The sequence below is a fragment of the Melanotaenia boesemani genome, chromosome 4 (assembly GCF_017639745.1).
Source record: "Melanotaenia boesemani isolate fMelBoe1 chromosome 4, fMelBoe1.pri, whole genome shotgun sequence".
In the NCBI taxonomy this organism is placed as follows: domain Eukaryota; kingdom Metazoa; phylum Chordata; class Actinopteri; order Atheriniformes; family Melanotaeniidae; genus Melanotaenia; species Melanotaenia boesemani.
This window is the reverse complement of record NC_055685.1, coordinates 21,287,590-21,315,488: the sequence shown is the minus strand read 5'-3', so window position 1 is coordinate 21,315,488 and position 27,899 is coordinate 21,287,590. Positions and strand designations below refer to the sequence as shown.

The window sequence follows — 27,899 nt, the reverse complement described above, 5'->3', positions numbered from 1 at the left end:
CGCCCGCAGGGGTTGCTCTCTCAAGTTCACAAACCGCTGGTTGTGTGTTTAGATAGTTTGGATAGACTGTCCCACTGTGATAGATTGTACAGACCGCACCATCGTTGGGCTTTGGATGGACACGCAGACTTCAGGTCAACTCTAAGTCCTATTTTCTGATCTCTAGTAGCATATTAAGTATTTAACATTTTAATTTTGTTCTGGCTTTGTTTCTCCGTCTAAATAGAGTTTTTTTTGGTTTGTTTTTGTTGATGGCGCGGTTTAACCAAGATGGACACGGGTTGTTTGCCGGTTGGACACTAGATAACAGCTTCACCACTAAATGACTTTACTGGTTCATCATCTGGAGACGTGTTGCCTCTCAAGTGGATATAGCCAAACTGGGCCATTTCCCAGAGGTCACAATCCTATAATGAACATTTCCCCACTGGAGTTTCGTTAAACTTTTCCCATAACTTGCCATGTCGGGAGTGGTCCGCACCCTGAGCCGCTGCCTGCTCCCGTCCGAGGCCAGCCGGGACCCAGGCGGCAGCAAGGAGGGGAGCCGGGAGAGGGACGCGGCGCAAGAGCGGGAGGCGAGACGCAGGAGCCGGGAGATAGACGCGATGCTCGCCCGGGAGAGGAGAGCCGTTCGGCGGCTTGTGAAGATCCTCCTGCTCGGGGCCGGAGAAAGCGGAAAGTCCACATTCCTAAAACAGATGCGCATCATAAACGGACAAGAGTTTGATCAGAAAGCGCTTCTGGATTTCCGGGATACTATTTATGAGAATATATTGAAGGTAAGGACAAAGTTAAGTCTGTGCTGTCAGCTTTTTTCTGCTGGTTTTAAACTGTTGTGTGGAGTTGTAAAACTTGTCAAGTTACAGAAGTGAAGGGCGACATTTAGTTTTGATCTGATCAGTTTGCTGATTAAGTTGGACAATTAGCTGCTATCAAAAGCTTAAGGATTAGTTATTTAGTCAGCAGAAACGATCGGTTATTTAAATTATAAATATATTTTAAAAAAACCAAATCAAAATTCAGTTCAGTTCCGCTGTAATGATTTGCTGTGTTTTCTTATCTCATGGTGGGAAACTGAGTAGGTCTGGGTTGTTGTTTTCCACACAGTTAAATAGGAAAGCCTTTTAAACTTTTGGCCCTGTGAAACTGTTTTATGACACATTATTGCAACCACTATTCATTGACTTATTAGCAAATAAGTTCTTGGTTAAATCATCTTGAAATAATTGGTTACATCCTGGCTGAAGTTCACACACCCACTAAAACGCATATAATGGACTGTTGACATAGAGCATATTTTTATCCTGTAGTGTGTATTTGTGTGTGCATGTGTGTGCCGTCCCTTTGTTTGCTGTCATGGCTGGGCCTCCTTCACCAGCTAACAATACCAGACTATTCCTGCGGGATGAGCACATCCGCCCCAAGTGCCACACCGCCCAGACAAGGATGATAAGAGCCTGCACTCCTACACAGACAAGACAGCATTCATTACCCTCCCCCAAATACAAGCATACAGTGACGGTCCTGTCTCCAGCTAGATCAGGAACACAATACTCCCCCACACACACACTTTACTGCTGTCCAGTGTAAAATACAATCCATGACATAGGAGCTGAGATGCAAAGCAAAAACGTCAACTTAATTCTGAATGTTTTTTTTTTCTCTCCATGCCTGTCTTATCCACATAAATGCAGTTGAGATCCTAAACAGAAATATTAAAAAGATACCCTTTGAAAGTTTAAAGTAAAAAGAGAATGAATGATTTGCAGATCATACAAAGGCAACATATCACATGATGAAAGTGAAAAAAATATTATTGATATTTAAAAGACATATGTTCATTTTAAAATTTGATCTTTAAAAAAGAAAAAAGGCCTGCTTGTGAAATGAAATGGAAAAATATATTCCCAGAGGGAAATTATAATGTAATTAGGAGAATAAATAAATTAATAAAGGGAAATTATTCTATAAGTTATAATTTATGTTGCATGACTTATAACAACACTCTGTGAACTGAGGAGACATGCTGCTGTATATGTTTGAAAGGAAAGTTTTTTTCATCTTTGCATGATGAAGGATTTCTACTGATCAACAGTTCAGGACCTCCTCTATTGTGTTTTTTGTGTTTTAAAATGTGCCAAATGCTGTCACCGGACTCATTTTCTGTCAGACTATTATTTCACATCTGATGTTTTTCTGAAATAAGCAAGACTTTCTCTGAAGGGGTAGATGTGGTGGTTTAGGATCAAATTTACCTTCACATATAAAATATATTAATGCTTCATGCATTTTAAGTGTCTGGATAACAAACAGGATGAACCAGGTTTCAGATTTTGGTTCTGCCCACAGATTAGTTTTCCTCTTAATTTCATTCCATCTAGAATGAGCTCAAGCTTAGAGAAAAAAAGTCATACTTTGTGGTCTTTAATTGCAGAGAAGAGATTTTTTTATTTGTGGACACAGTGATGAACTACTAACACAATTGTTTTCATAAGTGCTCTTGAGTCCATGATTTGATTTTTACCACAGAATTATGTCTGTTTTTAATGCACTGCTGCCTGAAGGCCTTTCAGGCCATTTGGGCTATTAAGACTGTTAAACAGTTTTTGGCTTTGTCCCATGAGTGCAGAGATTTGTTTGAATTTTTGATGTAGATAACAAAACCTTGAGTATTTAAATTATTTCTGGAGAAGCATTATTTTTTTAATTGTTAAAGTACTTGCTAATGGAATCTTCCACAGGGTGGTTATCCAACCCGTTTTCATAACCACCTTGTAAAAAAAACTAAGTTTTGTCCAAGTTTATTCCTGTATCATGACTCCAAGTAATAGATGCTGATATAAGAATTGTCTGCCCATTTGTAAGCAACAAGGCCCGTATAAGCAAATATATTCACTCTTCCACACTGTCAATATCATTTGTCCTGAGAATAAAGTCTGTTATATTCTTGATTTATGCACATTGAACTTTGAAAGGACACTTAATCCTGATAGTTTTCATGTTTTCTTATTCAGTACAGTAATCCAAAATATATATGTGCACTGTTTACAGTCACATGAGACAAAACACAGCTAATCCTTAGCTGTTTATGATTTGGGTAGCTGGTGGAGGATCAGGCTCACCTGCCAGGTGTAAAGCATTCCTGCCTTTCATGGGGACATAATAACAGAGGAAGAAAACATAGCAGGAAAGGAAATAGGGATAAAGCTGGCAGAGAACACACAGGTGTCAGGCACAATTGGCATATGAAGATAAAAATCATAGAATACATGACAGGTGCAATTCTGCTCACTGAAACTCAGTGATTATACATCCAGTAAGGTGTTGCATCTCTGGTATAATCCTTGTCAACATGGAACTATTGGCTTCTTAAACATTAAAGTGAAACTACAAAAAAAAAGTGCTAGTTCAAGTGGAGCCTTGAATATCAAGTATGGGTTTGCCGAATTACTTTACACGTTACCTACAAGATGTGCCTCTTACCTCGAAAGGAAAACAACAAAAAGGGTTGGTGCTTTTCCACTTCCCTAGCTTTTATTTGTTGCTGACTTTCTGGGTCTTCTGTTATTTAGTGTAATTATGTTATTTAAGGCAGATATGGAAATGCTTGCATGCTGTTTGTGTCACTTAGAGCCCATCCAGGCAGGAATCATGTCATCAGCAGCATTCATGCAGGAAGACAGCTGTTTCCTAATAACTGTACTGCAATAAATAAATAAATGCAATGAATGAACAGACCTGTGACTATCCAGCAGTTAAAACATCAGATTTATATGTTTACAGGCCGCTGTGTTCTGATACAGGAGGTGAAGTGGCACATGAGACAAATATGGTGAGGTGGCTCAGCTTCCCTTTTAAAAAGTGAGTCCTATGGTTGCAACGAGGATGAAGTTTAGTTGAGGATAGGCTGTTAAGATGAGAAAGGCTGATAACTATCATTTCCTCTCAGGGGGTTTAATGAAATATTTTTCATTTCATTTTGTAAGAAGTTCAAATCAGGTGAAAACTTGTTTGAAATACAAAATCAACTGCTTTAACTACAGTGACTTGCAAAGTTTGTTAAAAAAAAAAGTTGTGTGACATTTGTGTGTAAAAGATGAGCTAATCTACTCAAGACATAGAAACGAACATTTTAATAAATATGCAATAACTATCGCTCATCTTTCTTCTCAATGTTCTTATCTTCATTTTAACAAGAGTCTGTTAATAACCACATTGTAAACATACATACAGCAAAGCACTGAATCAGCTTAGTTGGCATCGCCAGCAGTAAAACAGCAACCTAGCACCACCATCTGCTGCTTTATTCACAACAGAAACATTGTACTTCTTGTCTGCAAATGGAGGCCACATAGACTAACAGCAAAAATCACATTTCAGTCAAATATTTGTAAATTCATTTGACTTAAATCAGCCCAGTCTTAATAAAGAGACAGCAGTGGCTCAAACAGTAGAGTAGGTTGTCTAATAACCAGAAGGTTACTGGTTTGAATCCACCTCCATCCCAGTTAATCCATCATGGTGTCATTGGGCAAAACCCCTCACCCGCCTTGCCTCTGTCGACCACACTGGTGTTTGAATGAATGATTGTGGTTCAGATCGGCAGCCATGTTTCCAGCAGTCTGCCCCAGGGATCAAATCCATTATTATTAATATTATAACCAAAAAAAAACTACACACATTACTGGAAATTGGTGCTTCCAAAATATAATTTAGATTATTATTATATTTATTTATTTGTATTTTTGAATAATGCAAGAAGAAAAACGTACAGTTACGAAATGCACACACCTTGAGAAAAATTTTTACCGGGGTCCCAGATCTTGCTCTCAGATGGGACATTCAAAGGCAAGGTGATGCAAATTTTAAAGCTTTATAAATATTCTTCTACAAACCGCATCCGTGCACAATTCACAGCATGACATGGTCCTCTAACAAGCTGCCTGGAACCCTGAAAATTATTTGTTTTTCTTCAGTTCATAATGTAATTAAGAAATGGACGTTAACAGGGACTCTGAAGAGCAAGCAGAGATCTGGAGACCTGGAAAACGTCACTTAAACTACTCATATGATTGATAAAAGAAGCTAATCAAATTACTTGTTTGACAACAAAGAGCCTTCAGGATTAAACAGACTACAATGTTGAAGTTTTTGTTTATTTATTTATGTTTTTTTACTGGGAAGCCAGTCCTGCACAAATATTATTTCATTAGAGGAACTTTTTCTTAAAGAAATGAGCCATCTTTAACTTTATGCCTTATAAAAATCAGTTCTTCTTCTGCTGACGTATCGTAGCTTTTCAGAAACGAAAACGGTGAACAGTAAACTGTAAAAACATTCTGCTGCTCGTGAACTTGTGTGTGAGTGTGTGTGTGCGTGTGTGTGTGTGTAATAAGCAGCATGTTCAGACTCTTTACAACAACTTTGCTTCAGGGTGTTCGAGTACATTTTACATCCACTGGTGACTCATGACCACCTCAGTACAAATACAGTGCTTGCTAAATATGATGTAATCATGTGATATTTCTTGACTGTACAAGCTGACTATGATCACCTGATTGTTCCAGCAAGAAATTAATTCACTCACATGAAAATAAGGGAAGGATACTCTGCTACTGACTTACAAGCTTGGGCAATAGAAATCAGAATATCAGTCGAGCTGTTTAGTTTCTTATGTGTTCAGAGTACAGTTATAAGAAAAAGATATTTTAAGGTTTTATTGTACATATAAAAAAATCATCTGGTTCTTACTAGGTTGTAAAGTTAGGCAAACACAACCTTTGAACAGAAACACATGACTTAATACACTGTGTCATCATTTATTTGATACTGATGAACTGAAAGACTGCTCCATATGACTCAGTGTCAGTCAAGCTTTACACAGATTGCTTCACATCTGACAATACTTTGGTATACGGAGGAGTTTATGGTTAACTGTAAGGTGTCCAGGTCCTGGGGGCTGCAAAATAGGCCCACATCATCAGCCCTTCACCACCATGCTTGACAGTTGCTATGAGGTCTTTTCCACTTTGATCTCACCTGTCCAAAAGACAACGTTCCAGAAATCTTGTTTGTTTGGATGCAACTTTGCAAACCTTAGCTGTGTTGCTATGTTCTCTTTCAAGAGAAGAGACTTTCTAACCAGCTGGAAACCAGCATTTATAAAAGCAGGCATACAGGAAGACAGACGGACATGAATATGGAGGATTATGCAACAGACTGTAGAGATCAGTAAATCAATAAGTGACATGTGGTCTGACAAATAGTAGAGATCCCAGTCTGGATGTGACTCAAGGCTCATTCAGTGGATATTCACTGCCAGCACTGTGCTGGTGTTGAGTTGGCATGTGCGTCAGATTATTGTAATGTGTGTGCAATTTTTCTCCCTTTTTTGATGTTGTCACCCAGCTCACTAATACAGAAAAAAATAAGCTTTATAATGTGAGATTAGCCTTAAAAACACCACACCACTGAGTCAAAGTGTATCCTATAGAGTCTACACACACACACACAAGCTCATACACAGCCTACTTGCATTGTTGCTGCATTAGTGGCAAAAGTCTTTTACTGACACACCACTGTTGAAGACCTATCTGCTTTTTCAGGAGAATTTATCTCGACTTTTCTTGTCTGAGGTTGTTTGAAAATTTTAGAGGATTTCCTAATCTTTATAAAGGAAAGCCTCAACAGGGTCAGGTGATCATGTTGCAAGCGGGTAAAGCCTATTGAATGTGAGATTAAGCTAAACAAATAAACCAGACTAGACTTGACTATTGCAAAGGGATTAGGTGGTCATGAGTCATTGGCAGGCACACACTAGACATACACACACATTCTTTAACATACTGTGACCACCGCAGCTTCAAGTAAAAGATTGTCTCAGATTTTGAACTTTAAGCTGCAGAGAGGACCATAACGTAGGCAGGATAATAACACTTTATTTACTTGCAGACAAACTAAAGGCATACAGCTAACCAAGACACAGAACATGGGAATACAGAGGACAAGATCAAACTGAAAAACTGACTCATAACAAAACCCCATGAACTATGACGGCATGTTTCACATTACAGTAATCATCAACAGCCAGGATATAATGGATGAAGACCAGCTTATTACAACACTTCGGGAATCAGAAGTTTTTACAGTTAATTTGCATTTTCAGACTCTCCAAGAAGACATCTGTAGATTTGCTCTGGGTTGTAAAAAAAGACGAAAATAGTTGTATAACTGCCTTGTTTTGTAGTCACTGTGTGAAGTGAGTGTGAATATCAAATCATCAGGTTCAGGAAGTTACACTAATGATGACCAAAGTCTCTTATCTAACTGCCACTAAAAGGCAGCTGTTTTAAATGTATCATCATAACAGTAACTCAGTGCTGGTTTTCAGGTTTGTTTAATGTATGTGATGTCATGTCTCTCTTGAATTCATACAATAGTACGTACATTTAGAAAAGCAGCTGTTGCTCCACCGTACTGATTGTGTGTAATGCTTCCTCTGTGCAGGGCATGCGTGTGCTGGTGGACGCCCGGGACAAACTGGGGATCAGCTGGCAGAGCTGTGAAAATGAGAAGCAGGGCATGCTGGTGATGTCATGGGAGGGACGTGTGGGTGGCTCAGGTGTGGAACCCAGTGAGTTTCAGCTGTACGTGATGGCACTGAACGCACTGTGGGCAGACACCGGCATACAAAAGGCCTACGCACGGCGCTCAGAGTTCCAGCTGGTGAGTAGATAAGAGCCGTGGTTCCCAGACTTTTATTCGATAAACCGTTTTTTTATTAATGCCATCTGCAAGATATTAACTTTTCCTAAGTAGATATTAAATTGAGGGTAATTTAAAAACTACCAACAAGTCCTTTAACTTCAATGACCATGTAGACCACTCCATGATTTTGGAGTTTGGACGTTTACAAAAAAAAATGTTAAAAACGTTCATGCAAGCATTTCTGTGCGAGTCTTAGGACTGAAATAAAAGAGACTTGAGTTTCAGACTATTTTATTTCCCAGGTTGCTTGTATCAAGAGTAATTTCCAATGCCAAGTGAACATACTGTATGCTGGTGTTCTCTTTGATACTTGTAGCTTGAAACAAGTTTGCATTTATTCTGCTACTTTAAAGCAACTTAGCTTAACATGCTCATTTTTACACACTTTCATGTGTTTTCAGGGCATGTTCTGCTATAGTTGGTAGTCTTCTGGTTAATGTGACAAGAAATGAATTTCACATCAGTGTTGCAACAAACTGTAAAACCACATGTTTTGTTTACTCTTCCACACAAATATGTGGGTGATTTAAGCAAAGTAATCAGTGTTGTGCAACATTTTTCTTGTGCTCAGTTGCAACAGAAGTGTCACATGAGGTCCGACTTCCCCCTTCAATATAGATTAAAGGATGGGGGTAAACTGATAAACAGCAGTGTTAATGTAAAGAGAGCTTTGAAAAGTGCTAGTCCACAACAGAAAACAGCATCAAAACCTCTTTCTACTGTCTAAAACTAGTCATGCAGTAGTTTACCGTCGTCTATTTTCAGGCATGAGACACGTTACATTAATGACTTCAGTCTGTTGAAGCTATTGAGTCATTAGGACATTAATCACATTTACTTTACTGTTCCTCACAGCTGTATTCAGATCTGTCTATGACAGTGACAGAAAGATAATGTACACAAGATTGGACTGTACATAAAGTAAAGTGGAACTCAGAATTTGTTGGTGTGAGAGTACAGTATAGTATAAGCATCTAAAGTGAGCTATGGTTATGGTATGGCTTGCTATTTTTTATATGTGTGAGCATACTGACTATCCTGTTGTATAATTACAAAGACTTTGCTGTACAATTCAAAGTAAAGTTGTCATCATGTGTTTATGTTTACACAAGGACAGCATCTCTCTGTTTGGTCCTGTTCACACAGCTCAGGTGCTATGAACATAGCTTAGTTGTAATCAAATCAGTGGGAAGGCGCGTGTGTGAAAAGGGCTTTAGTTTCATTATTTCTTTTAAAAGAAAGACCCAGTGTTGCCGTAGCAGTGGGAACTTCTTGGATTAATTTTTATTATACATTCTTTGCATCCTTTATCTTATCAGTTACTGTCTCAAACAAGCTCTACGTAACTGTTGGCATTTAATCAGCCTGCGTGATTTGTTGCCACAAAAGAAAGTGAAAATCCCTGTGGATCTCCTCTCTTTAACAGGACCTAATTATGTCAGTGAGCATATGTAGACCTTTTCTCTAATGAGACAGTAGAGCAAAAGTTTTTCCATTGTTGAGAATATTTGGGCAACAAGGACAAGAGCAATCATGGCAAAGTGCGTGTTATGCCAGGATGATAATTAGCGTCTGTTATCAGCTAAGAACTCTACTTCTAAGAACACCAGTAGGCGAACGCAGCTCCACAGCACCAGTGACTGCCAATCAACACAACAACAATGCTGGTTAGGTGGTGAAGGAGATTCTACAAACAACTGTAGAAATAAATTCAATAAAATCCATACAACTACTTAAGCTATAGAGAATGTGAAGGCTGCACGCTCAGGATGGAGCACCATCTTGTAAGGAATGGTCTTAGTTACAGCCATTTCTGCCTGGTTAGAGCTTGTTTTGTTTGGCTAAAACAGTCAAATCTAGCAAAAGAAGAGAGAAGATGGAAAAAGAAAACAAAAAGACGCAAAGCAAGAACACAATATAACACAAACAGGCCAATGAATGATTTCAACTTCACATTATTTGTACACATTGAGCCCTGCACATTTGATTTCCTGTTTATTTGTAAACTCAGTTGTTGATAAAGTCCAGTAAATGGGATATCGTGGCTGTTAGTCCTGTATTAGCTTGTAGAGCTTCAGATTATAAACGATAATGTTGACTCAGTTTTAATCAAAGTGCACAATGAAATGTAACTGGGTGGTTTTATTTGGTAACACTGAAGCAAAAAAAACTGGTTTCCTTTTATAAGAAGCAACAGTTATGCAACTAATTAGTTTTAAAAGTAACACACAGTACACTGGCTAGCTCATATGTATGCTTGTCTTTTGTGTATTTTTTTGATCAGTTTGTGATCATCCCCCAAGTGGATTTTGAGTATTTAAACAGTGTTTGACACACCCCGACTCTATTCATTACATTATACACGATTCCAGTATAAACACTGCATCCTCCCACAAATATCTGCAGTCTTTACCAACCTTCAGTTGACTCAGTCATAATCAGTCTACTGGATCAGTTTACTCACTTGCTGGTACAATGCTTCATTTTTAGTGCATCACATTAGTAAATAATCTAGTGAGTGGCCCACAGTATGAACTTCATATTAGTAAGAAATGTTTCAGTGCTTTCCATGTAACATTGTGGTGGCAAACATCAAAATTCTTTCAAAAGGTGATTATTATTCAGTAATGTCTGAAAAAGAAATCTACATTATAATCTCCCTCAGGGGATTAATAAACTATATTTTATTTCATTTTCATTCATTTTGTCTCTTCTGATAAACTGCTTCCCCTCTAAAAGTAAAAAAAAAAGAGCAGATATCTACAAGGTAGCTGATGGATGACAGCCTGTTTTCTCTAATTTAATGTTCACTGACACGCTCAAAACACCAGGGACAGTAAATGGATCACATCAGCGATGTTTAGACCTGTCAGGAGTCTCAGTGAACTGCTCAGAGCTGTTCAAGTGAAGCCAGAGGAAGTATTCATTTCTTTTTTCATGTAACTCCATTTTTTTTCTCCTTTTATTTATTTATTTATATATATTTTTTTTTGTTTTTTGTTTTGAGACTTTCCAGAGGTGTAATTATTTTTCTCTTGACTGGAAATGGAGCTGGTGAAGTGGAGCCCTGTGGAGTTTCATCTCCCTTGTCACATGCGGTGAACACAATCTGACTCGCAGATGGTGGCGCAATTCTTTTTCCACGTAACTCTGTTGTTTTAAAACACTCACTGATCAACAGTGAGTTGCACACTTCAGAGAAGCTTCAGTCTTTTTTTATGTTGAGTCAGTTGCTGTAAAAAAAAAAGGAAAATAAAGTGATGTTTTTATTGAAAATGGCACAAAGTAAATTTGCAGGTTTGATAAAATGGCACAGCTTCTTACGCCTCACAATATTTTAATTATTTGTCTTTAATCTGTGCAGTCTTCTTACAGATTTAGTTGGTGATTGATTCTTTTCCTCCAGAGAAGTCCAGGTTTTTTTTTTTGTTTTGTTTTTTTTGGTCCTCTTTTGGACAAACTGAGACTGTTTTAAAGTACTAACTTTAGCTTACACTATAGTTTAGGAACAACAGAATGGCTAGAAGAACCATTAACTCTACAAGTGACAACAAAAAAGGTCCAGACAGACTGTTAATGACACCTAATGGTTCAACAGAATGTCATGAATGGCCACTAACCATATTGCCAACAGAGTGAACGTCTCACAGCATCGGCTTCACCAGCTGGTCTTCTTGTGTGTGTGCTCTAGATACGCTGTGTCAGCCAGTTTTATTTGGACTTTACTGAAAGTGACACAGCAGATTTACTGTCTGCTCAGGGCTGTAAATTTGACCTTTTGCCGTGTTTCTCATTTATCAGTGACAAAACAATCTGGAGTCAGAGGAAGCCACTTCCTCTCACTTAACATACCGTGTGTGTGTGAGCGAGAGAAAGAGTGAGAAGAGAAAGAGGCAGGGCTTTTGTTCAGACTGTTATGTCTTATCTAAAGTTGCTGTGTGATAAAGTTAGTATGTTACAGCAAACATCACTCTGTTTAAAGGCCAGTCCACATAGAAGGTGTACTTAGTGGTGTTTTTTTTTATTCCCATTACCTCCTTCCATCATGAGAAATACATGTTTCGAGAGTTATTATGTTTCCATCAAAGCTTTCATGCCAGTGTTATTTTCACTTTAGAGGTTAAAAATAACAGAACTTAAAAAAAGCTTTGCTAAGGAGTTTTGCCCTCATTTAAATTGTCTTATTTAAAAAAATGCTTAAAAAGGGAAGCTGGAAATACTTCACACAAGCAAATATTTTACTTACACTGCAGACTCACTTAAAGCGTCAAGCTCTAAGAAATAAACATGATTTGTATAAGTTAACAGAGAAAAATTACAACATCTCCAATGGAAAAAAGTTTAAGACAAGTCACCGTTTTTTTTACGTAGTTTAGCCAAGGCAGCCTACTTTGTTTGCCTTAGTATTTTATTTTATTTTTTGGTTTAGATTACTTGACGGCTGAATGATAATAATTAGCTTCAGTTTTTTTTTCCGTTTGGAGCTTCTTAACAATTTGCATATCACTTTGAACATCGTAAAAAATCTTAACTGCTGCAGTCACTTTAAATGATAAACATGTCCTGTAGGTGGTCTAAAATCTGCTTTTCAGGAGAATTTAACACATTTTATATGAATAAATACTGCCCTCACTTTCCTACTCCATGGTTTTACGTTCCCTTATTTGGTGAAGCCCCTGACATCTTTTAAAGTGGTCTGAGTCTAACAAGCGTAGGAACAAGTCAGCTGATTATTTTCTACTGTTCTGCAGCTGCAGCCTCTACTCTCACGTTGAAACATAATGTTAAAGTCAGATCAAATGAAAGATAACTTTTTTTTCTCAAGCTAATAACTAACACTTATAAAGCAACAACTTAAAGACAACATAGTTCTTCATAATGCAATCTGTTCTGTAAGCACGGCTGATCTGTGGGAGGAGCTTACACATTGAAAGATTTTTCAGCAACCATCTCATTTGTCCGATCTTTGTAAAATAGTCACAGCTTTCATAGAGATAAGTCTCTTTCTCGCTCTCTCTTTCTACATTAATGCAACAGTATACAGAAGAAGCAGCTCTTTTTTTCTGTTTGGGTCACTTAAGATTGAAATGTCTATAACTTTGCATGGTTTCTTGCTTGAGTCAGTAACATCACATGCTGGAAACATGAAAGAAATATTGGTGCTCTCACCAGCACTGAACCAAATTCTGCTGGATTTCCTGAGCAGACAGTCGTTTCTTCATCATGCTCTACTTCATATTGTTGTATAATTGTTCATATATTGCAGTTGAACTATCAACTTACCTAAGAACAGTGTAGGGAAATTCAGTTTGTACATGAACTAGTTTAAAGTTCAGTTCATGCATTTTAAAATGAACTATTTTTTGCTGCAAGCTATTACCCTCAGAATACTGATGCTTTACTATTGTTGCCACCCATTTGGGACACGCTCATAGCCAGCTGCAGCTTTTACTTCTACGGTATAAACACATGAGGAAAAACTTGCTTGAATGTTTTTTTTAATGAGGAATTAATAAACTATCTGAGGTAAGAACCAGGCTGAATAAGTAAAAAACAAAACATGCAAGACCATATGTCTGCATTTGTCAGGTTTATGAAAGCTGAGGGTTCCTCTTCCCTCAAAGGCTGCAGATCTCCGACAATATACTGCAAAAGGTCTCCCAGCTGCAGCTGGAGATGAAGACAACGGAGCTGCTGCTACTGTATGCCTTTATGTAGTTTTGGCTGGTAGAGGATCTGCTGTAGCACGCCTGAAAAAAGTTCAACTATGAAAGAACGGCGTTCCCAAACGCCAGAATGAGCACACTCACAATAACGTTCATCAGGCAGAAATACAGTACGCTCAGTTCACGTTCACCTAAAATATGAACAAGTTCATGAACGATCGTTCAATGAACTCGTTCAGGCACAACACTGCCCAAGACGTCCTTCAACTTTTGTCCGTGGTGTAAAAATCAGGTTTAAAATGTTATAGTGTAAATTAGATATTGGATTTTTTTCTCTGTTCTATTGTGAAGTTCATTTCAGGGGTTTATCTTAAGCTGCTTTATCTATTCACCTTAGTTTTAATTCCTTTTTTTATTTTTAATTAAATAGATGCAACTGCTTGTCAAGTTCTGCACAATGACCTATTAATTTAAGACCAATTAAGCATCTAAAACAGTGATGGGGAACCCTGTTACTCGAGGGCCGTAGTCTTGCAATTTTTAGATGTTTCCCAGCTCCAACACATCTGACTCAAATGAACGAGGCACTGTGCAGAACTTGATAAGTTGCTGGATCTATTTTATGTGAACTGGGTGCGTTGGAGCAGGGACACATCCAAAACCTGCAGGACAGTGGCTCTCTAGGACCGGATTTGAACAGCCCTGCATGCTTGTAGGGTCTGTCCTCCTGTACATGCAGTTGATATTACTTCCTGTTCTTGATTCACACCAGGTTCTAGTTTGCTGATCGCATCAGCTGCAGTGTGTTTGTCATTATCTCCTTTAATAGAAACAGTTCAAGTTTCCCTTTGTTCTGTGTCAGACTTTTGTGTCAGTTTCTGCTGTGTGTTTAATACCTATTGCCAAGTTTCGTTTTTGGTTCCTGCCATGCTCTGTTTTGTATTTTGGTTTCATGTTTTCTTGAGCACCGTGACTCTGCAGTGCTTTATGTTTTGTTTAATATAATTTTATTTATTTTACTTGCCTGCTTACCATCTAAGCTTGCCTCTGTGTATTTGGTTCCTTTCATAGAGATCCAGCTCCACTTGAACAGGAAGAGCAGATTTTGATCATTTTACCTGCCAGTGGCTTTAATGGCTGATTATTATCTGTCTAAAAAGGACTTTAGATGCACACTGAGGACTGCAATGATGGCTTTTTTTCTGGATAATATAGCTGCAACAAATATCATTAAAATTCAAAACCATTGTATGCCTTTTAAATATTAGTATATCATAATAATGCAAATGAGCCTTTTAGCAAGTAATTAGTATTTAATTTTCTAGAATATTCATGAGTTAAAACAGCAAAACATCTCCTAGCATTATTTTCTGAATATTTTGGTTTTGTGCAACAAAACAAAATTTAGGTCAGCAACAACTTTAAAGCTATATCTTATACAATAAATGAAAAATGTAATTATGGAGATTATGGGTAAGGGCCTTTTAAATTCCTCTTTCCCCTGGCAATATTCATGAAGAGCTGTTTAAATCTCAAAGATTTGCTGTTTCTGCATTGGAAACATTTTGATGAAGTACAGTCAGTGTGTGGCCTGGACGTCTCTCGCGCCTTACTTTGAATCTGATGTGGATTTTCAGTGAAAGGATATACTTTTTCCTACTGTCAGCAAGTGTCCTAAAGAAAAAGATAGCAAAACGTTGGAAAAGAAAACTGTCACAGACATGTCTTTTTGCTCAACACAGGCCACAACTTAGTCTGCAGCCATCCTGGCAGCTGTGTGAGCTGGGATTCAGCCACAGTTCAGAGACTGAATAGAAAGGAGATCCAGAAAGGAAAATTTTACCTTTAGTTAGGTGTGGGCTGCACCTTGAGGCTGATTTTTTTTTTTAGCGTGCATGTCTAAATTTCAGCTGGCCTCTAGATTGTAATGAAATAACGAACAACTATCCCCTAAATTTCTAATTAGATATTAAGTATAATAACCAGTTATAAATGAGCCAGAGCCTGTTTGCATTCGAGGTTCGGCGTTTCTCTGTAATCACTGAGCAGATTTCTGGATGTTTATTTGCAATGGGTGATTGAGTTATGACCTCCGCCATGAGTTTTGACACCAATTGCTGCAGTCGGGTGCATCTGGTTTCAAAGAACGGTAATTGCTTCCAGTGGCTGCTTGTCATAGTCACTGCTGCTGCTGTTGGAGCTGCTTGTGTCGACAAATTGACCAAATCAGGACAAACTACAATTTTATTCCAATAGCTTTATAAAGAAGTTACCATTATGTTTCTTTCAAGTGTTTACAGTTGAAAACAGATACATTTACAGCAGTTGGTGTTGTTTGTCTAAAACTACAGTACACAGCTGTTTCTGTAACCTTTTACTAATTAAACCGAATACATGTGACCTCTTTTTAATGATTTACATCTTAGGCAGGACTGCCTGATTGAGGGGTTGTGTACCAGATACCAGATAAAGAAGCTGAACTGTGTTGAAAACTATGTTAGTACAAAGAAAAAAATATGAGTAGCATCAGCCTTTTCCTTTAATAACAATCTAAAATGGCTGCAGTGGAGTAAATATGCTGACTTAGATCCTTTTCACCTCCCTTTTTTTTCTCCACTTGAAGAGGTTTTCCGGGGATACCACAGTCAGATTTTCCCAGGCACAGCTGGAGCTGTTCCGCAGGCAGGAGGGTGAGGAAGGGAGGGAGGGAGGAAGGGAGGGAGGGAGGAGAGTCCGAGCAGAGGAAGAAAGAAAGGGAGTGGATGGGGATGGGGAGGCTCAGAGAAAGGGAGCAGAGTGAAGGCGAAATGGAGATAGTGCGGGAAAAACAAGCAAGCACATGCAAGGATGTTGTTTACTTGTAGGGTTTTCTGTGTTCCCACCACACCCAGATAACACACAGTTTGATATAGGATATAAACACCAAAACCTCACCACTCGACAAAAACAAGGCTGTACATCATACCGTGATGGTAAACTGTTGCTGTTGTCCTCAGCAGCACAGAGATCCTAAATAAATGAGGTTTAAATTTTTACAGGGCATGAAAGCTTAGGCCCCACAGAGACCAGTGTTACGTTGTCAGTGAGGAGCTTTGCTTCATGATTTAATGTAAGCAATCCTCTATCCGTGGTGTAAGACTTTATCCAGAATACATCTCCCTGCCTCAAGGTTTGCAAGATGCATTTCTCTTTTTGTTGCGCTTTTTATGCATGAGATACGTAACATTAGTGACATTCAGTTCAGTCTTTCAGACATTGGTAACTTTTCAGTTAAAGTTTGTACCTCTTTATATAGACATGCCTGTGGAAAAAAGGAAAAGACCTACAATGTGCACATGACAAACCACAGAAGTCTTTTTCTCATAACAATAATAAAAAACACAACATTTCACATTATTGTGCCAAGTGAGCAGTGTTTGTGTAAAACATGGTGACTGTGAAGAGGAAGCAGAAGAAAATCTTTTCTTTTCTACGTGTTAAAGCTTGTTGAAAAGTCATGTTTTACTCATGGAGGATAAGTTGTACAACAGAAAATGGCAAAGTTGTTGTCAGCTAGAGAAAAATGCATCCGCTTTCTTCACCTCTGGACACTTTCATCACTCTCACTACTGTGACAGAAAAGAAGCTGCACCACCATAAAAAACTCTGCAAGTCCTTACTGAAGCAAATCTTCAAGCTAACAAACGCAGAACATTGTGTGAAACAAGACAGTGGTGGATGGTAGCAGGTGAAAAGAAGATATAGTCAAAGAGCCGACGCTGCAGCTCTGCAAACAGCTTTCGCTCTTTTATTTGGTTCAGATTATCTGCAGTGACTCATCACAGGTAAAACCATGGAGCAGGAAAGTTTAGACAATGCTGTTACTTATTTGCAATTTTGTTCTGTTGGAACAACACACATTCAGTTGCCACCAGATTGATGGAAAACCCTGCATGTCTGAAAGGAGCTTGAGGTTCCCTCTGGCATAGCATGATTCTTACATGGCCTAAAACGTAATCATGGCTCACTCATTCTGAAAAGCTTCAACTTCATGCTGTTCAGGGTCATGTGAGGCTGGAAGTGGTCCCACCTGACACACTGGACTGGTCTTCAATCTGCTGCAGAGCTCACACATAAACACAGACAACTGCACACACTCAGTCACTCTACCTATATGGAAACACCAATTAAACAAGGGTGCGTGTCTTTGGACTGTGGGAGGAAATCAAAGCATCTGGAGAAAAAAAAACCCACGCAGACACAAGGAGAACATGGAAACTCCACAAAGAAAGTCTCATTGAAGTTTAGATCATGAACCCTCTTGCTCTGAGCTGACAGTGTAAAACCACTTCACTGGCAAGGAAGTCATTGCTAATTAGAGGTTTTCACTTGGAGCTAAACCAGATCAAAATATTATGAATAGTTTACCAAGCAAAAAGGTTAAATGTTGGCTTCTTAAAATAACATTTTTGCTCCATTTCCTGCCTTTAATAGAAATTTTAGATTGCTCATCATCATTTTTTCCAACTGAACCCCCATGTTAAAAATATGTTTACTTTTCTTTTGAGCATCTTCTAATATAGTGAACTCTCTTTAAATAGCTAAAACTGTTATTGTTTAATCATCTTGAACGGTTGAGAGACATTTTGAAAATAAAGTTACTGATCAAAAGAATAATCAACACTTTAATAAAGTTTAATGGATTGTAATTTATTACGTAGTATTTTCCATGCTGTAAGTTAATGTACCATAAGAGCATTGTAATGGACTGACTGACTATAGTGGCACACCCAGTGACACATACACCTGTTCCCACACACACACTGCAGAATGTGAGCTTATTCAGGTCTTTGCGGCAATAAAGCCCCTAATCTGCCCATACACATCGCGAATGGACACATTCCTCTCGTGTTATTCAACCACACACTCACACACATAAAGCTGATAGATCATTTATCAACCATCTCCATTCCAAGGTGCTGAAACTCTGTCTTTAGCATAAATAAAATGAGTCTAATATGATGCTTCCACAGCACGAATAATCAGACTGTTTCTGCAGATGGTGTTTGAAGTGTCATAGAAATGATCACTGTCTGCATGAGTTCACATCCACGTCTATGTCTATGTCTTTGTTTGCATATCCCTTCATCTCTGGGAATTCCCCTCTCTCTGCTTTTCCCTTGTAAAGCCCCTCATGTCTAGCTGAGCCAATCAGAGTCCCCCGGCTTTGAGTTTCCTTTTGCTGTGACACTGTAGGTCAGCAGCGAGGTCACGGCCTCACATCTCACTCACACTGGGGTCACGTTTCCTGGTTGCTCCATTTCATGTCAGAGCAGTTTGGGAAAAGCTCCTGTCGATGGCAAATGTGTGTGCTTGTGTGTGTGTGAGCGAGAGAGACGAAAATGCTAAAATGACTGTAACTGGGTTCTGTCTGACTTGCTAATCCCTCCCTCCCCCATGTCTATGCACTGTTTTCACACACACAGCTGTTTCCTGTTGAGTGTGAATGTATTTAAAAGAAAGAAAGGGGGGGAGCGGGAATAAGTTTTTAACTATTGTTGGCAATCGGTCTGAACTTTATGCACCTATTGTTTCTACTTAAAACCTGGGTTTTGAACTAGTCTTTACAATAATCACATACACTTACCAGCACAGTAAAGCATTCTGCAGATCATGCTGCTGTTCCACATTAACCTGATTAAACCTCTTTCTCTGTTCCAGGCCCTTGCTGGTTTCCATTCATCTGCGAACAGTCTGAAAATCAATTAGCAGCCTCTTAAAACTTACGTGAACTGTGTAATCCGTTGGAGTGAAGAACACTGTGCACTTTAACCACATTACTGCTTGACAAAGAATAGAGAACTGACAAAAATAATGCAGGCTTGATGTTTACTGTAATAGATTACACAACTGAAGCTTCAAGAACTAGCTAATTGATTTTTATACCATACAAAATGAAGTGAAGTCAACTGATGCCTGAAAGGCCAGGAAGCATATGTCCCAAAGCATATACTACTCAGCCTGTATGCAAAGATATCCATTGAAACTACATATGGTCAACAAGTATAAAGTGTTTTAACTCAGGGACAAACATAATCATTTTAATGGCCTTCCTTCTGTTCTGCTCAGGCTCAGTGGGTCAGGCCAGTGACAGTCAGGAGATGAAAATGATTATGCCAGAAAAGACTAAAACAGTGCAGCATGACGTAAGAATTATTCAATAACCTAATTTATCATTTCTCCTTATTCTTGTTTTAAAGTCACGTTGATCACATTTTCATATCCGGCTTCCAAATCAAGATTGTTTTGTTTTTTCTTCCCTTTTCTGCATAAACTTACGGTTTCTTTTTTGATGCAGAAACATGGGAGAATTCATTAATTCATCACAGGGTTTCAGCTGTTCCCTTGTGAGGCCTCAAACTTTTTCTCATCAGTTGTTACAGTTTTTTCTCACTGCTGATGTTTGTAAGTTTTAGAAAAAGCAGCTGTTAACACAACATATACGAAGGAGACTGGTCCTACAATAACATGATGGTTAGCTGCAGTTGGTAGCCTTACTTTGCTAAGATGTAGATTACAACCAAACAATTCATGTTGAGGTATAATTAATAACATTTGATTCTATTTGGGTATTGATTAGCCATCAATGCAACATCCACAACAAGAAGAACTTATAGTATTAAAAATGATCTATTAGGAAATATGTATTTGGATGATGCAATATTAAAAGATCTCTGAAATACAGAGTAGTTTACATGTATCATCAGTATTTGGAAATAGGTCAATATGGCTAAAAAACATCTATGTTTATTAACAGAAGAACTTTAAAATGCATCTACAGATATTCTGTCATGGTAACTTTTTTGTACTGAAATAAAAAATCTATATGGGTAATTAAATTAACTTATTTAAGTGGTCAGAATTAAATGGAAACCTGAATAAATATGAATATAATTTAAATTGTTGCAGGAAAATGGATGAATGTACAAATAAAAATAGTATATTTACCTCTAGTCTGTGATCTATGTTGTATAATGATATGGACAACACTAAGTTAATACACAAGCATTAAATATAAAACTGCAAAGTAAAGGTACCATGACAGCCTACTTTGGTAACTTACATGGACGTCCGTTAAACTGTGAAAGTGATAAAAGGAAAGAAAAACATAATATGATAGAATATGTGATTACTTTTGTTTTAATTAGAGCCCGCTGAAATAGATCTGGTTTTCTAGGCAACCCAGTGAAGATGGAACACATACAGCCTGTAAGAAAGACCGGCATTGTTCGAGCTGAACTAAAGTTTGTAGCTGACCACATGAGGGGAAAAAAGGCCTTTTCAAAAGTTTGAAGGCCAAATGAGACAAAGATTAAAATCTTTGGCCATAATGACTCAAGATTTGTATCTGCAGGAGTAAAGCTGAGGCAAGAGCGTTGTACTATCAGTTAAGTAGATTATACCTAATTATTCTGTAACCAGCACTGATTTTACCCACTTCTACACCCCATCTGACGTACATCACATTCAGCTGTGTGCTCCAACTCAACTTTATCTTACTTGGATGGAAAAGACATTATTTGTCCCTCTCAGCCTGTGATTGGCTTATTTATTGGAGTTACAAACAATTATTTAAAACAATTATAGACATAATTGGGTGGTCATGCCACCTCTGATTACATGCAGCTCATGTGATCTATTGATTGATCTTGACTAATCAGTAATAACAATATGTGGTCTGTGGAATATCATATGTAAGAAAGATCTGTCCAACTATTCAAGAAAAATTACATTTTTAGAATTAAAACCTCATGATGCCAAAGCTAATCAGATGTACCAAAACAGGTTAAAAAAAAAAACCTTAAAAGATAACACACGTTCAGTTTTCTTGTGAGGATGGGCCATTTTCATTGTTATCCAACCCTATAGCCGATGGACTACCACTGACTGGAAAATCTGCATCTCTTAATGGGTTATGTCAATTTTTAGTCTGTAAAGCGAGGCAACAAAAAACTAAGTAGTAATGTGAAAATACCTCTGGATAACCCAAATATAGTAATAGCATGCCTAAATTTGCTCTTAAGAATATAAATTAAGATTATAAATTGTACTAATATTACGCCTTGGAGAAAGAGCAAAGATACATTCATGTCTACTTTAAAGTTTAATTTCTTACCAGAACCAGCATTCACTCTCTCTTTTATCGCTGTTTTGCTTTGCACCAGCTATCGAGATGAGAATTTCTGTTTAGCCACTAAATTTCTCACTGGTTTCTCCAGCTTGTTGTGTGTCTGCCGTCTGCTGCCAGGCAATTTTATGTACATCACTACTTTGTGGTTAGAGTAAACCAGCAAGCCCGTGGTAGTCAAAACCCAGAAAAAGCCGGAGGTATACTACAGAGTCGGGTGATAATTCTCTGTGGGTTTGCAATAACAAGCACTCCTTGTGAATTACACATTGCCCTTTAGTCCATTGTGAATGGGGAAACATTGATTAGTGCAACTTTACTGTAGTTAACAGATCTTTAAAGAGTCAGGGAGTCATGTCAGGGTCTATGTACTAAACGTGATGGTGAAACACTGATAACAACATGGTTCACATAAACACAATGATCGGTTTAAGATTCAGTTATAGATTCAAAATAATGCAAAACTGGTCAAGTCCGTACAAGCAGTAGAAATGTACAGAAATATGATAGGACTGATATCATTATGTTTGGTCACATGGTTTCGGTCTGTTGCTGCATTGATCTATGTATTATTCAATCAAAAACTACATCTTCTTTGAAATGGAAATTAACCAAGGAAGAAATACAAGAAATTAAATTGTTGTAATAATTAGATTAGAAGCTTTAATTTAATTTTTTGGTCCAATCATGTTTCCTTAATGCTTAATAGGATGACTCAGTTTCATGTTGAGTCAGTGACATTTTTCTTTTTTTTTTCTCTCCTTTTTGTCTGCAGAGTGAGTCAGTCAAATACTTCCTGGATAACTTGGATCGTATTGGACAACTGGTGAGTCTCACTGAAAAACAATGCTATCCTGATTCTTCATCCTTTGTAACATGTTAAAAAAATTAGTCTGTCCCCTTTTTCAGAGCTACATTCCAAGCAGACAGGACATTTTGTTTGCACGGAAGGCGACTAAAGGGATTGTCGAGCACGACTTTGTGATCAAAAAGATTCCCTTCAAGATGGTAGATGTGGGCGGTCAAAGGTCGCAGCGGCAGAAGTGGTTTCAGTGTTTTGATGGGATCACATCTATACTCTTCATGGTATCTTCATCAGAGTACGACCAGGTATGTGCATATTTGTCAGCGTATATATATCTCCCATTCAAGAACTTATGTTAAGACGCTGAAACATCTTAACGAGAGGTTATGGTACTAAACATTTTAGTAAATTCGATTGTCTGAATAGATGAATTGCTGAATGCACCTCCGTGTGAGACTGACATAGCCTGATTTGGACTAATGCGGGAGTTTTTTGACAAAAACAAGGTGGAAAAGAAGTCATATCACCATAATTTTAGGAAATGTTTTTATTTTATTTTGTTTACAGTGTTGTTAAATTCTGTTTTGTGGCATTAAAACTGTTGTCCCATCTGTTTAGCACATCTACACGCAGATTTAATGCTACAGATGTGGTCTTTTAACCATGGTGGTGGTTTTTTTCTGTCAGGACTGATTTGCAATTATTCAAAATCTTTAGCTGGAGAATGTATTAGAAAGATCCTCCGCAAAAAACACAAGAACTCTAGCTTATCGAGCTCCTGAGAGCCCTGATAGGAGTTCCTTACCATTCTCAGAAGTCTGAGTGACGGGTCTAAAGTGGTGAGGGTTTTACCAGGTTACAGGCTGCAATTCTTATGTAAAGCTGATGCTATGGAAATGTTTTTCAGACTGTCTTTTGACTTTTGGAATTATGAAATGGAGAAGAGAGACACAACCTTCTGAGGTTTATACAAAGCTGTCTTTGTGGTGCAATGAGGAAACTTGATTGTTCCTGCAATCGTGGCTCCAGTTCAAATCAACAGTCATATGATGGCAACTGAATCCTTAATTGCTACTCAGATAAGACCTTAAAAACAAACAAAGAATAATGCTGAATGTGTGTTATTCCAGGTCTTGATGGAGGACCGCAAGACAAACCGTCTGGTGGAGAGCATGAACATCTTTGAGACAATTGTCAACAACAAGCTCTTCCTGAACGTGTCCATCATCCTCTTTCTCAACAAAACAGACCTGTTGGTGGATAAGATCCGCACGGTGGACATCCGCAAGAACTTCCCAGAGTTCAGAGGAGACCCCCACAGGCTACAGGATGTGCAGGTACCCAGAAGTTATTCATGTTTTATAAAGATACTGAATCACACCTGAAACTGTAATATTATCCATCCACACAAACAATATCATCTTAAATTAAAGATGTCTTTTTAAAAACAAATCTGAAGAAACCAGTTGATTTAGATCTGGATTTTATGATGTATGCATGCACAGATACACACAGGCTCTTACTAGCCCTGCTCTGCTTCTTCCAGGCATTCCTGGTGCAGTCGTTCAGTCGTAAGAGGAGAAACCGAGGGAAGCCACTTTTCCACCACTTCACCACTGCAGTGGATACAGAAAATATACGCTTTGTCTTTCACGCCGTCAAGGACACCATTCTGCAGGAAAACCTCAAAGATATCATGCTGCAGTGACACTCCCACTGCAGACAACAGCTTTTCTGACTGTAACTGTGAAAACAGCCATGAATCAAGGGTGTTGAGGACTTTCTTAGAAACTGCTTTGCTCTGATAATACAGTGCATGACTGTACATTAACACTGACATGTTGTACAGTAGCTTTACCCACACAGAATGGATCTAACTCAACTCTCAACCTGTGAAGCCATGAGGTGACTCTGGACTTGTCGATCTATGTTGGCCACTATGGAGACTCTTCATTTAACCTGTACAAATGTGTGTACGCTGGAAAGAGAGGCAGGATATAGAGGAAAGAACCAACTACATGGTATAAGCACTGAAAGTGTTTTTCCTCTTATGTATATAAGACTATTGACAACCTTGTCTCTAAACCACATCAGACTGCTGCCTGTTGTGATGTAGCTCAAGCTGTGTGAGCAGGAAACAGGAGGGAAAGAGTGCAGAGACAGAATAAGATGGAAAGACAGAAGGTTTGAAAAATGCCTTGTTTAAAGGTACACGTGACAGGAGGAGAGGGGTGAGGGTTTGGGCCTAAACTGGTCATATGCTGTGTTATGTGATAAGGTTGCACAAGTGTTCCTGTCAATGAACTTTAACAGAAGGAAGAGACTAAGCTCTCTTATGCTCCCTGTCCTCTTCTGTATTCTTTCCTGCTCTTGTGTTTACTCTCTCGTTCCCACCGCTGTAAAAGATATGAACAGCTGCAGAGAACGGGTTTTATTCTTCTAATCCTCTCTCCTGTCCTTTCCTCTCCTCTCCAGTACAAAAGACAGATTGTTCATTTCCTCCAACTTCAGCAGAAACTCCAGACGTTCAAATTAGAGACTCATCTTTGTTTAAAGAAACACACACAGACAGTTTTTGATTGTGTATCATTTATGGTTCCTCTCTAACCCCATGCCTTTTTTCTCTTTTCCACTCTGCACACCAGCCTCTCAGTAGATGCACCACGATAACCTAGGCTCAAACCAAGCCATATTTTAAGTATTTACAAGGTAGTTTTGCTATATGTTTAGACCACCCGTTCCCATTCTTTTTGTAAGCATGAAAGGAATAGCAGAAAACGACAAGGTTGAACTGTTAATGACCTTATCCTCATTTTAGATGTCAGCAGCTGTAATGTCTAAATGGTAACAAGCAACTTAAATGAGCCAGACTGAACAGAATTACAGAAAAATTCATTTATACAAGTTTTGGTGACATTTCCTTTTATTGGTATGTTTTATTCCCCTGTTATTTCCTTTCGATATCCTACAGAAGAGCTACGTATGTTGACACTAAAAGGAAACTAGTCACTACCCATAAATGTGCCTTATGTTGCCTAGCAACAGGAGCTCTGCCCACAAGCAGCAAAGGTCTGGTGAAGATACTGTTGTGGAAGTGTCACAACTCTACATTGCACTTCTGCCACAGTAAATGCAGCTGTCAAGTGAGAAACATTGGATGAATAGTAGAGAAAAGCAAAGCACAGGTAGATGGACACACAGAGATTCCTTCATTCTTCTTAGCCATATGGTTTTCTTCAACAGTTCAGTTAACTTGTTGTACTCTAAGAAACTCAATTTATATTGGCTGCTTCCGGCTTCCAAGTTCACTTTGTAAATGAATTAGGTTTGAGCATGTAACCAAAAGCAAGAACGCCTACGTCAAGTTGAAGGAGCACCGATCAATATCTTTTGTATTAATGACAGAAAAAGGTGTGCTATATTAAGAGCCTGCTCTTCATGACTAAACCATAGACAATGATAAGGTTATCATTGACTGTGTGGATCCCTTCAGCTATATGAAAGATTTTATCTTCTTTCAGGCCTTTTTTCTTTTAATAAAATAATGCAGTTTACACTCACCACTCTCATTGTTTAGTTGACAAGCGTTTGAGGCCAAAAGTGAATCCAGAAGATAAGTGTCGCAACCACTCTTGTTGAGTGAGTAAGCATCCACTACGAATGAATTTGCAAAGTTTATATCATGATAATATTTTCATTTGGTCTGACCAGAATGCTTCCAAGTCTCAAGCCTTTCATTGGGAAATTATTTCCAAATCAACGTTCCAATGCTGTGGAATTTTTGTGGTAAATCTCATTAGGCCTTGAAATAAGAAACTGCATTTATTAACCCAGCACTCTTCATTACACATGAATTCTCTGAGAACATTTAGTGTTAGACTATAACAACGCTCAGCCAAACCCAGGGACATTGGCATGAGACCACAGTAAAATGAAAGTTAGGTCAGCTCACATTTTCAGTGTCGTGTTTACAGCTTTTTGCGATGCTCCACTGTGGCTAAAAAATGTAATATTTCAATGCCAGTTTGAAGAGAAATGATTAATAAGGCATCCAAAACCATTTTCAGCAATATTTTGGTTTATTTCATTGGTAAACTAGTTGTATTTGCAACTAGTTTGCTTGCAGCTATGATTGCTTGCACACTGATTCACAATGGTAGTTAAGCAGAATCATGACATGCTCTGTTATGTGACACCATCTCCTTTATATTAATTCATAAAAACATGCATTCAAATAGAGAAATTAATCAAGTGGAGTAAAATAAAAATATTGATTTGATTTCCATAGTTTGTCTAATTTGCATTTTGGTGCACAGAAACAGAACACAGCTGGGCTGCTTTTCCCACCCTGAGTTTCTTTCCACTCAGTGTTGAGTAAAAGGAGGCAAACCATGAACACTTTCACACGCCTTATTATTAAACTGTATTAATCTGTATGTGTTTGTGTTCATTGTGACATTTTGCATGTTCATACTTCCTGTACGTTGAATACTGTAAGCATCTGACTGACACTGTGTGTTCAAGTACAACAAGCACCACTCTAACAGTATCACTGTAACTGGTATGTTGCTGTAACATTTGTTGTTAACTAACCTACGTTCTCCACTCTTACAAGTTTTTATTATTTTTATAAGCGTGTGTCGTTGCACTGGATGTGTGTGAGAGAAGAAGACCAGAGAGCAAAATGTCGGGGACAGAAAAAGGCAACGAAACAAATAAACAGGCACAGACTTTAAAAGGCGAGCAGGAAGATAGGTGGGAGGTCCTCTGCTTTTGTTTTTGTTTTGTTTTTTTGTTGTTTTTTTTTTGTTTTTGTTTTTTTCCTGTGTCTTGCCTCTTTGCTCTGTGGTGAAATACACTGCCGTTTGCTGACATGCTGGTTCTTTATTTTCTCAGTGTGTGTTTGAGTGTGTATGTGGTGAAGCAAGGAGGTCAAGACCCTCTGATGTGGAAAAGCGAGGAGTGGTAGAGAGATTAGCAGAGCGGGGGTGGGAGGCAGGGGATTTAGAAAAATCTTTTGAGCTTGTGAAGAATAAATGTGGAGAAAAAAATAAATAGATTCAAATATGTTTTTCTTACTTCCCAAGGCTGTTTAATCAGTATTTATGAACATGAAAAGCTCAATTGCAGAGCTAAAAAGCAGCGGGTCGAAGCCCCCGATAAGTAATGTCATACTGATGTACAGCCGAGGCAAACTGTAGGTCCTCATTCCACATAATGTAATATGAAGCTCATCAGCAAGAGCTATCAGACCGCTGGGCATGAGAGCAAAGCTGAAGTTGGGCGATATCTCTGTTACCCAGCAGAGTCTGACCTTTGCTTTGGCTTTTAATCAGAGGAGTCCTGCTACATAACAGCCTTTAAGTCTCAGGAGAGAGGGAGGGGGTCCAGAAACAACTAAACTAGAGTTTTGGTGTTGTTTTAGAAATCACTGGTCAACATACATTTATTTACACAGGAAGTGCACAGAATGTAATTTAAGGTTTATACATGC

General features: G+C 38.3%; 1 protein-coding gene across 2 annotated transcripts; it reads left to right on the top strand.

Annotated features, from left to right (window-relative positions):
• The first annotated feature begins 56 nt into the window (after positions 1 to 56).
• gna12a (guanine nucleotide binding protein (G protein) alpha 12a) lies at positions 57 to 27,277 on the top strand. Of its 2 annotated transcripts, none has more exons than XM_041982838.1 (6): positions 57 to 173; positions 7,507 to 7,725; positions 22,376 to 22,426; positions 22,510 to 22,710; positions 23,536 to 23,742; positions 23,952 to 27,277. In XM_041982838.1, the coding sequence occupies exons 2-6, from the start codon at positions 7,510 to 7,512 to the stop codon at positions 24,111 to 24,113; spliced, it is 837 nt and encodes a 278-aa protein (XP_041838772.1). In that variant the 5' UTR covers positions 57 to 173; positions 7,507 to 7,509; the 3' UTR covers positions 24,114 to 27,277. The 2 variants fall into 2 exon arrangements, with proteins under 2 accessions (XP_041838772.1, XP_041838771.1); XM_041982837.1 differs by having other exon boundaries at positions 57 to 779.
• The last annotated feature ends 622 nt before the right edge of the window (positions 27,278 to 27,899 follow it).